Source organism: Gossypium raimondii, chromosome 6 (genome assembly GCF_025698545.1).
Source record: "Gossypium raimondii isolate GPD5lz chromosome 6, ASM2569854v1, whole genome shotgun sequence".
NCBI classification, from domain to species: Eukaryota; Viridiplantae; Streptophyta; class Magnoliopsida; order Malvales; family Malvaceae; genus Gossypium; species Gossypium raimondii.
In genome coordinates, this window is record NC_068570.1 from 48,149,894 (window position 1) to 48,161,480 (window position 11,587).

General features: G+C 33.8%; 1 protein-coding gene and 1 long non-coding RNA gene across 3 annotated transcripts; both read left to right on the forward strand.

Annotated features, from left to right (window-relative positions):
• Positions 1-871: 871 nt before the first annotated feature.
• LOC105772032 (uncharacterized) lies at positions 872-3,879 on the forward strand. The gene is made up of 5 exons (XM_012593382.1): positions 872-1,148; positions 1,389-1,605; positions 1,851-2,397; positions 2,595-3,035; positions 3,310-3,879. Exons 1-5 carry the CDS (start codon positions 872-874, stop codon positions 3,877-3,879), a joined length of 2,052 nt encoding a protein of 683 aa, XP_012448836.1.
• A 1,982-nt stretch (positions 3,880-5,861) lies between these two features.
• On the forward strand, positions 5,862-6,622 carry LOC128041961 (uncharacterized). Of its 2 annotated transcripts, XR_008197146.1 has the most exons (3): positions 5,862-5,986; positions 6,160-6,224; positions 6,407-6,622. It is a non-coding gene; the product is annotated as an uncharacterized LOC128041961 (long non-coding RNA). The 2 variants fall into 2 exon arrangements; XR_008197145.1 differs by having other exon boundaries at positions 6,160-6,622.
• Positions 6,623-11,587: the final 4,965 nt, after the last annotated feature.

Here is an 11,587-nt window from a genome sequence, read left to right on the forward strand (position 1 = left end):
GAATGGTAATGACCTTGTTTCGATTAGAAGTTATCCATCCTATCATGTAGATGCGATAATTCATGACATTGATAATGGAGTTGCATGGAGGCTAACAGGCTTTTATGGCAGCCCTGATGAACGTTATAGATAGGCTTCTTAGAATCTTCTTCGTAGTTTGGGGCATGATCAGTCTATGCCTTGGTTGGTGATTAGCGATTTCAATGAAATCTTAAGCTCGTTTGAGAAAAAAAGAGGTCACCTTAAATCGGCACGTCAAATGGTCGAGTTTCGATCTACTTTAGAGGATTGTTTACTTTATGATGTCGGTTATACTGGTAGATGGTTTACTTGGGAACGGGGGCGGTTTTTATCTACAAACTTGCGGGAACGTCTGGACATAGGTGTTGCTACTCCTAGTTGGTTGCATCTTTTTCTGGATTTTTCATTGGAACATTTGAGTCATTCATTTTCTGATCACTGTCCGTTGTTGCTGAATACTATGGGTAAGATGCGACAAAAGGAAAATTGTTCGATTTTTCCCTTTCATTTTGAAGCTAAATGGTGTTTGGATGATTCTTTTGAGAAAGAAGTTCAACGAGGGTGGACTGGTCATCATAGTAGCCTACCATTTAAGTTAACGCATTTGGGACATTTTTTCCAAAATTGGAGTAGTTCACGTTTTCATTAGCAAAAGGGTCATCATTTGAGCTTGGAAAAAAGACTTTATGTACTGTTGGAACAAGATCCAACAAATGAAATTTTGGGAGAAATTTTGGAGGTGTAACTTGGGTTGAATTTTAAAACAGACAAAGAGGAGGTTTTTTGGGCTCAGCGTGCCTGACTAAATTGGTTTCAGTATGGCGATAGGAATTCTTCCTTTTTTCATAGGATGGTTGTGGGTCGTTACAATCGCAATCGGATGCTTGGGTTGGAAGATGATTCTAGCCAGTGGGTTACGGGTACAAAGGATATGATGAGAGTTGCTGTGAAATATTTTGAAAACCTTTTTACAGCCTCTGACTTGGGAGGTGATGATAGGGTGATTGGCCTTGTTGAAAAAAGGATCTCTAGGAATATGAATGAAAAGCTCCTTCAAAAGTTCACAAAAGATGATACTTGGCTAGCAGTCAAGTCAATGGCGCCATTGAAGGCCCCAGGATCTTATGGTTTTCCAGCACTATTTTTTCAATGATTTTGGCATATTGTTGGTGATGAGGTATCCAATTTTTGTTTGGAGGTTCTAAACGGCAGAAGGGAAATGGGCGAGATTAATAAAACACATGTGGTTCTTATCCCCAAAATTGATAAGCCTAAAGATCTTTTGCAGTTTCATCCTATTAGCTTATGTAATGTTCTCTATAAGATTATTGCTAAAGTTATCGTTGATTGTATGAGCCCTTTTCTAGGCTTCTGCATTGATGAAGCTCAAGGTGCTTTTATTCTTGGCAGGCAAATTTCGGATAATACCCTTATAGCCTATGAGGTTATTCACTTCCTCAAAATGAAGAAGAAGGGTAAACATGGGAATTTTGCACTTAAGCTTGATCTTAGCAAAGCTTATGATCGGGTGGAAAGGGATTTTTTGGCCAGAATATTGTCCAGATTGGGCTTCCATCAAGACTGGTTGGTTCTTATCATGCATTGTATCTGCTCAGTCACTTATACGGTGGGCATTAATAGTGATGTTAGTGAGAGTTTTGTTCCGTCTAGAGGCTTACGGCAGGGGGATCCTCTTAGTCCCTATCTTTTCCTCCTTTTCTTTCTTGTTTGTTGAGGGAGACTAAGATTAAAAATGAGCTAAAGGGAGCTCTAATTGGTAGAAGGAATTTCACGATAACTCATTTGTTGTTTGCTGATGATTGCATCAGTTTTGGTGACACATCGGCTGAGGGTGTTTGCTCTGTCCGTAATATCTTAAAGGACTATGAGTTGGTCTTAGGGCAAAAAATTAACTTGGGAAAGTCATTAATCTATTTTGGTGCGAATGTGGGGGAGGCGATCCGTTCTTCGATCATTGACATTATGGGTGTTAAAAGGGAAACGAACCCTGAAAAGTATTTGAGTCTGCCAATGATGGTTGGGAGGAAGAAGAGATGGGCCTTTTCAAATTTTGCGGATCATTTTAGGAAGCGCATTGCGGGGTGGAGTTTTAGGTATCTTTCGATGGGCGGAAAAGAAGTGTTTATTAAGGTAGTTCTTCAAGCTCTTCCGATCTATATTATGCAATGTTTTGCATTACTTAAAACCTTTTGTCATCAACTTGAAGGAATATTGAATAAGTTTTGGTGGGCTAATAATAAGACATCTAAAGGAATCCACTGGAGTACGTGGAGTGCGCTTTGTTTACCGAAGGTTTATGGTGGGATGGGTTTCCGTGACCTTTGTTTGTTTAACAAAGCCCTTTTAGCCAAGCAAGTTTGGCGAATTTTTACTCAGCCTGATTGTCCCCTTTCGAAAGTGTTTAAAGCTCGTTCTTTTCTATCATCTGATATTTTTTAGCTAAAGTGGGGTCTTAACCTTCTTTTACCTGGAGGAGCATTTGTAGTGCCAGGGATGTGTTTGATGATGGTCTTCTATGGCAGATAGGTAATGGGACGAAGGTGAATATCTAGAATGATCCCTGGATACGGGGTCCTGGAAATGGTCGTCTGTTAGTTCATTCTATGGATATTAACTGGACCATTGTGGATCAATTTTTAAATGATGAGTCTGATACCTGGAAAAAGGAGGTGATTTATAGACTGTTTGATGATAAGCAAGCTCGGTGTATCCTCAACATCCCACTTGCTGGGAGTGGGTCTTCAGATATGCTCGTTTGGTGGCATGATGCATCCGGGGAATACTCAGTGAAGAGTGGATATAGGTCTTTGCTTACAAATGTGATTCAACAAACAGTTACAACTGGTCATACTATTGAGAATTACAAAAACATTTTTACATCAATTTGGGATCTCCAGATCCCTGCCAAGATGAAAATTCATCTTTGGAGCCTCTTTAAGAACTATGTGCCTCATTTTTTGAATTTGGTTCAAAGGAGACTACATGTTGATTCTGTGTGCCCCTTGTGCAAGACGGAAGCGGAGGATCCACACCATTTATTATTGTATTGTACTGTCCTGCGGCAGCTCTAGTTTCATTTGCAACTCTCTCTGGACTTCAGCATTTATACCTCGAATGGAAAAATAAATTTTGTAAGTGCTTTTCTTGCAATGGATATGAATTCTAAGAAACTCATTGCTATCTCTTTGTGCCCTTTGGTATAAGCGAAATAAGCTGGTTAATGAAGGCCTAAAATTTAAGTTCCATGAAACTGTGGGTTTTATACAGAGCTATGTCCAAGATTCAAGTTTCTATAAAACTAAAGGTCTGTCCCGTGTTACGAAAAGGAATGTTTTGTGGAGACCTCCTAAGTCTGGGGTTATCAAGCTAAATTTTGATGCCTCTTTTGCGAGTAACACTAATTTCTTTATCTCAGCTGTGTTAGCCAGGGATTCCGTGGGTCAGATTATGGGTGCATGTTCTTACCCGTTGTTGGATGTAGCAAACACTTTTGTGGCTGAGGCGAGAGCTTGTGAGAAGGCTCTTTGTTTTGCTTTGGATATGGGTTTTAGGAAGGTTGTCCTGGAGGGCGATTCTCTTAAAGTTATCAAGAAATTAAACTCAAATATTGTTGATAGATTTGTTCTCAGTCCTATTTCTCAACACATTCAGGTTTTAGCTGGATCTTTTGAAGAGGTTACTTACCTTTTTGTTCCCAGGGAGGCAAATAAGGCAGCTCATGAGTTGGCGATGGTTGGTCGGAATCGGAAATTGCCATGCTTCTGGGTTGAAGAGGCACCCTTATCTGTTATTGAGGCGGTGGAGTCAGATCGCTATGAGTGGTTTCATCGTTGCTAAATTTGTTGTGGGTTTTGAAGCTTGGAGAAGGTTCTCGGAATCTTCTTGGTTGATTTTCAAAGCCCTCCTCTTTCCGACTCTTGGAGTTCTACATGTTGTTCGTTCTATCGGAAGTTTTCTGCTGGTATTCTTTTGGGTTTTTTGGCTTTGGCTTTGGTTTTGTGGTTGTTTTGTTTTCATCTGTCCTTTGACGGTCTACTTTCCTGCTTTTTGGTTTTGCTGCGTTGTTGGTTGTATGTTGTCAGTCGTTGTCTTGAGTCATTCGCTCGTTTTAAATGAATATCAGCTTTATTTCAAAAAAAAAAAAGCTACACACTAAAATTGCTACAAGTGATGCAACTATGTTTTTTTAATGTAATTTATATTTTTTAAAAATATTTTTATATTTTTATTATCCATTAAATTATAAAGAAATATTTTTAAAATAAATACTTAATAAATAGTTTTAATGGTTCATGAATAAATAATTAAAATATATTTTAAATACATACGTACTATATCTAATACTTTTCTATATACTGTAGGTATATAAATTAAAAATTATTTAATAAAATTATTTAACGGATATATGTTTAACGCATGAACCACTAAAAACAATAGTATTAGTAAATCATAATATTACTGTATATTATAAAATTGTATACAATTGTATGTTTAACGTATTAACCACTAAAAACCAATAGTATTAGTAAATCATAATATTACTGTATATTATAAAACTGTATATTATAATATTATGAATATTATTGTTAACGCAAGAGGATGTGGATTCGAGTACGCTAAAGCGCATTATCCTCCTATTTATGGGATAGAGAGGGACTATGGATAGTTCTAAACATTTTTTCAAAAACAACATATATGATCGAATATAAAATGAAATTGTTCAAAAAAATTATTTACAATTATAAATTGTATTATTAATTTTAAAATTGGTAAATATGTATTTTTATTTATTTATTATAAATATTAAGTATCCAATAACCACTATTTAGTAAATAGTATTAGTAATTTCTTAAAATATTTATTAAATAAATAAAAAGTATTTATGTGTCAATATAATATATTAATATTATAAATATTCATAAATATTTATTAATAATATTTTATTTATTTATTTTTAAAATATTTATTAAATCATAGTATTACTATATATTAAAAAATTGGATACCAGCTATATATTGTATATTAAATAGTATTAGTGATTGATGAATAATTAATAAAATTGTAACGCCCCAAAGTTGTTCTGTAAACTGTACAAGATTTTTCCGATGACTTTATCCATATATTAGATAAGAAATTCAATTGTATTATTCTAATTATTTTAGACTATTAAGAGGTCATTGAGAAACTTTTGAGCTATTTTTAAAGTTTCAAGTCTATCAGATAAAAAATATGAGTTGAGGGCGAATTAATAATTTCACTCTTGAAGGTATTTTGGTTATAGAAAACCAAAATATGATAGATTATTAAAGTTTATGTTGATGTGGGTGATGAGATGATTTTTAGAACAATTGATCATTAAATGAATCTTAAATTGCAATTTTATCACATTCTTTTAATATCCTTTGACTATTTAACCAAAATAATATTTTAGATGGATTAAAACACAAATAGGGAAAACCCATATCAGAGTAACACCCTAAATTTCTTAGATTGAAATTGTTAAATCATATTAAATAAATGGATTTGTTTTAGTGGTTATGTGCTATGCATATGTGCTTGAAGTCTTGTGTTCAATTTTTTCTTTTAAAATTTTGTATTATTTTTGTTCCTTCTTTTGGCTCATCACGTGTAAGTTATAATTTATTCTTGTTAGCTTATTTAGTAGTAAAACTTTAGCTTACCTTTAGGTCCCATCTTCAAATCTTTTGTGTGTAAAACAAAATTAATTTTTGTTTCCCTTATCTTGTGCCGTATAGAAGAGTAGAATGTGGGTAAAATTCAAACTCATTGTAATCTGATAAGATAATAACAAATGAGATATTAAAGGGATTTGGTTGGGATTTTTTTTCAAATAATAATAAGGAAAATATCCCTAAAAATATCCCCACATTTCGTCCAATATTTCCTCGCTCTCTTCACTTTATGTTGTTTCACACCAGTTCCTGTAAGTTTTCTCCTTTTTCTTCAATTTTCATTTTCTATTTCTGGGTTTTTCTCTCTTGACATTTTACTTCTTCTTTCATTTCCCTCTCCCTTTCGTCTAACATTACCTCCACAATCAAGCCATAATAATTTTATTCCTTACGTTGAGATTTTGTTATCGTTTCTCTGCTACAGTTATATTGGATTAATATCGTTGTTCTGCCGAGTTTGGTGCTAGGAATTGATAATTCTATATCAATGTAAGTGTAGTAAGTGTGTTTTTCCGGTGGTAAGGTTAATTGATTCTTTTCATTTGAAGGTTAAGGGTTTTAGTTGTTCTTAATTCTCAATTTTGTTCGTTTTTGGGTTCTTTCAATGATGGATCCTGTGACAAATACCCCTTTGACAAGTTGATTATTGTTGGTATCATTCCTTTTTGCAGGTAAGGGGCTAAACACCTTCGTTAGAGGTTGTTTTGTGTAGAATTGTTAGTGGTTGAGCGACTAATTGTATTTTGGTCACATATCCTAATGGAATAAGGGTTGAATGCGAGTTTTGTAACACCCCTTACCCGTATCCAACGCCGGAATAGGGTACGAGGTGTTACCAGACTTAAAATTTCTTGAACATATAAAACCGGGTCATAAAATTTCGTCAACATGTATCATATTATAATTGGACATCCGAATATCCAATTTTACATACACATTCCCATAGACATCGTCATTCATGAAATCATTTGTAAACCACCTCCATAACATTCAATTATGCAATTACCACATACATGAATAACCACGTCATAGGTGTATAACAACCATCAATATTGGTCATCTCCAAATAGCCTTAATCAAAAAGAACATTTATTAAATAAGGGCCAACATTTTAGGCCATAAGAAATATGACACATATGACAAAATGACCAAGCCTACTATACATGCCATAACCCAAAAATTAATGTATCTAGATATACCAAGTGTTCCAATTGATAGTGTGAGCGAATCTCCAACGTCCATCGATCCCCGAGCTAACTTGGCGATACTATAAGGCAAAGGAAAAGAGAGGGGAAGTAAGCATAAATGCTTAGTAAGTTCATATGAAAATAATAAGAAATTAATAAACTTGTGTCGACAAATCCTCGCAATAATTTCTTAAAATGATATAATCATTATATCACATGCTTACACCTTATTACTAATGTTCACATTCATCTGTCCACTTGATTCACTATCACTAAATTATTTATTCCTCGAGCTACAGAGTTTCGAAAGAAGAACTGTTAATTTTCCCTAAAATGATACTCACATAATTTCTTACCATAGAAATTTCAGAATTTTTGGTTTAGCCAATTAATACAGTTTATACATTAAAAATTCCCCTATTTCACTGATCGACAACTTTGACCCCTCTTCACTAAAAATTAATTATCTCTTTGCACAGAATTCAAATGATTTCCCTATTTATTTCTCTTGAAAATAGACTCATTTATAAATTTAAAAATGTAAATTAAAAATCATAATTATTTTTTAAAATTTTAGTAATTTTCCAAAGTTGAAACAGGGGATTTCAAATTCATTCTGTCTCTGTCTCACTAGAATTCAAATATTTCAAAATATATAACTCTTTTGCTTACTCTGTTTTCTTTATATGAAAATAGACTCATTCAGATTTAATTTCATATCTTATGCAACCTCTAATTCAATTTTCACCATTTTTGGTGATTTTTCAAATTTACACAATTGTTTCTGTCCTAAACTGTTTTGTTGTTAAATTTACTCATTCTTAATTTCAATGTTTCATTTTATCGTGCCAAAGGGTTGATTAAAGATCGAACACATTGTTCGTAACATATATTTTCACTTAATTATTTTCCCAATAAACACTTCAAAATAATCTCAGTTACACGGTGGATCAGCACACAACACCACCCTTATAGTCAATAGTACTCGGTGAAATCAGCACATAGCAACCACCTTTATACTCAATGGTACCAGGTGAATTCAGGACATAGCAATCACTTATATAACCATTGGTATCCGGTGAAATCAACATATAGCGATCACCTTTATTTTCATTAATATCCGGTGGAATCTGCACATAGCATCCACCTATATTTCCAATGATATCCGATCCATTCCGAAGGTTCAACCACAAATTCTCACTTTTTTTTACATTTTTTCAACTCTTCCATATTCAACCGTAATTCATAATTCACCTCAAGTAATTATTCCATATTCAATCATATCTCATAAAAATGTTAAAACGTAAGTAAAAACAAGGAATTAATCACATACGAACTTACTCGTTTGTATCATTATCAATAATGCATCATAATCTGAGCACATTATTTATGAGTCTCATATACATACCTGTGCTTAGTCATAATAGTCACATATCCTACTCTTATTTATCTTGAGCATACTCCTTGAATTTCCCATTGAACTACTTGTAATATTAGGGATGTTCGGGATATCTCGTACACCTGGTAGGACGCCAATGTCATATTCTAGATATGGTCTTACATGGGATCACATATCGGTGCCGATGCCATGTCCCAGACATGGTCTTACACTAGCACTCCTCGGTCTGTGCCGATGCCATGCCCCAAACATAGTCGTACACTGGCACACTCACTGCCATGGTCCAATCATGGCATTTTCCATCAATTCATCACGAGTTGTAGTACAAATGTACTTGACCCTGCATTTCTCACGATTGATCCTTCAATCTAATCTCGTACTTGCATAAAGTCATGATTAGATAACAAATATATATATATAATAATACAACATCTCAATTCAAATTTAAAAATCAATCACTATAGACTAACCATATGAACTTACCTCAACACGAATCGATCATTTTGATTGATATTTCCCCGTACTTCGTCCAAATCTCGATTTCTTTGATCTAAAATGTCACATTTCACTTAATTATCACTCACACTACTCATTTTAATAAAAAAATCATACTATGGCAAATTTATAATTTTGCCCCTAAACTTTCTCATAATTATAATTTTTCCCTTAGGCTCGTAATATTATTTTTATTCAATTTCCATAACATTCAAGGTCAGCCGAACCTTTTTCTCTTCTAAAGCAACCTCAAATTCTTATTATTTCACACTTTTAGGAGCATTTACAATTTTTACTAATTAACCCATTTTAACCATTTTCAACGAAAATCACTTAGCAAAAATCGTTCTCCTAACCTCGTGCACCCTTATTCTACCATTAAACATCAAAATGCACAAATATCTAGCATGAGTCAATTTTTAAACTTCATTTTTCATGCGAATAAATGGTAAAAATAAAAAGGTTATGCTTCTAGGATCTCAAAAATACGAAGAATATTAAAAACGAGGCACAAATGCACTTACAATTGAACTTTGAAAAAGATTGAAACCCTAGCCATGGCTTTTTGAAAATTTTGGCAGCATGGAGAAGAGAATGAGTAGATATTTGGGTTTCAATTTTGTCTTTTATCCCTTAAAACACCTAAATGACAAAAATGCCTTTTTTACTAAACCTTCAATTTTCACCCTTCCATGACTAGTTTTGTTCATAAAAAAATATGATGGTCTATTTCCCATTTAAAGACCTCTAATTTAAACCCCCATTTAAAATGAGTACTTATGTTCTAGAACTCATATTTTGCAATTAATACAATTTAATCCTAATAATAAAATTGGACACTTTATTGATAAAAAAATTACTTAACAAAATTTGCACACTATCACCCAAACATATCATAGGCTCTAAAACAATCATAAATTAAATATTTCTACTTCGAGTTTGTTGTCTCGAAACCACTGTTCTGACTAGGCCCTATTTTGGGCTATTACAAGTTTGGTTCCAGTGCGAATGTTAGATTAATCGGTTTAGTTGTTGTCATATGTAGATTTTGATTTACTGCGGTTTTAGCATTGTCTCATATACATTCAGGTGTGTGTTCTAACCTGAAAATACTAAAAATGGTCACGAAAATTTGGAAATTTCGTGAAAATTCGAAGCTGGCAAACGACATCACACAGCTGTGTGTCTGGTTGTATGCCAGGCCGTGTGGGTCATACAACCATGTGACTGGTCTTGTGTTGGATCGTGTGAACCACACGGGCTTGTGGTTGACCGTGTGTTAGATCATGTGGGCCACACGGTCTGGATAGGTAGGGTGTGCGAGCCACATGGGCATGTGGGCCTATTTTGAGTGATTTGTTAAGCCTCGCTCGGGCCGATTTTAGGCTAACTTGGAACCTGATATGTAAGCAATTATGTGTGTTCATATAACGATATGGCCATGTTTTTGGTTAGTGAGATTCTGTAAATGCTATGATATTGTGCATATGTTCTGTTAGTTAATATATATAAGTACATGTGGCATGATCATTTGATATATTATTGTATATCCATTGGGGTGGGTTATGATAATGTAATGGAGAAAGTGTGATTCTGGCAGCATATCTGCACTTTCTGTCTAGAGTTATACCCACAAAATATATATTTTGGCATACGACCACATGTTGATGTGATGGATGGATGCGTTCTTGTAGCCCTATTTGGTGTGATTGGCTGGACGGAGTTGGTGTATAGCGGATAGGGGTAGGATTACTCTGTTTGAGTATGTCATACTAAGCATGTGTGATTTTTGATCTGTCTGTTCTGATATATGCATTTAAGCATGTTTATGATGGGATTTATCTTGTGGGCCAAGGCACACACTGAGCTTTATAGCTCACTTTGTTTGTTTAACATTTTTTAGGTAATCCTCAAACTTAGGATTTGGTGGCGCTCAGGAGCTCGGTTCTGTTTTTTGTGTTTAACTCTTTCAAAAACTTTTATTTTGGATTTTTTGGGCTTTCACTTTGGTTTTAGGATTTTTTTTAATTATTTTAAAAATCGGTATGATTTCTGATAATTTGAATTAAACGAATAATTTTCAAAGTTAAACAACTCTAAGAATTTTTCCGCTACAAAATTTTAGCTGAGATTATGTGTTTTACAAAGCAAGTAACTAAAGCGTGATGATTTTATAAAAATCGAGCTTTATAAGCATACGATTCAAAATTTCACCTAAACCTTTTATGAATGAAAATTTCTCCTGCCAAAAAGTTGTGGCGAGTTTTTATAAAATCTACAATTTTCGGTTTCGGAATAAGATACGTTTTGAAATAAATGACTAAAGTTTCAATTTGTTAATGTAACCTTCCAGATTCGACCATAACATCTAGGTCAGGTTTGGGGTGTTACAACTAGCCATAGAAGAGAAATAAGGATAAAGATTCTTCTTGAATCTGTTTCATTTTCTACTCATTTTCGTTGCAATCTTCATCCACTTTTCTTTGTTTTCTTGCAAAATCATTCTTTATAAACCATAATAGAACTAATAATCCTCATCAATCTCATCATTCAGAAACTTAGGGGTTTGAGCTTTCATGAGAGAAAAATAGGTTGAGTGAGAAAGTAAATATTAAGATGAGTTTTTTGTGATTTTATATCATTTTTACACTCAATTTCATATTTATGAGCATTATTATGTTAGTTGAGCCATTAAAATGGTTATTTAATATTATCTTTATGTGTTGTTATGAGCTCTCATAATATGCTTGTTTATTTGGTGAAAAAAGAAA

Bases quoted from the DNA above. Each gene is read 5' to 3' on its own strand.
- LOC105772032 (XM_012593382.1), top strand. From the start codon at position 872: ATGGTTGTGGGTCGTTACAATCGCAATCGGATGCTTGGGTTGGAAGAT. The intron at 2,398-2,594 runs GTTTGGCGAATT...GTGAATATCTAG, and splicing joins AAGCCCTTTTAGCCAAGCAA to AATGATCCCTGGATACGGGG. The intron at 3,036-3,309 runs GTGTGCCCCTTG...GGTTTTATACAG, and splicing joins GGAGACTACATGTTGATTCT to AGCTATGTCCAAGATTCAAG.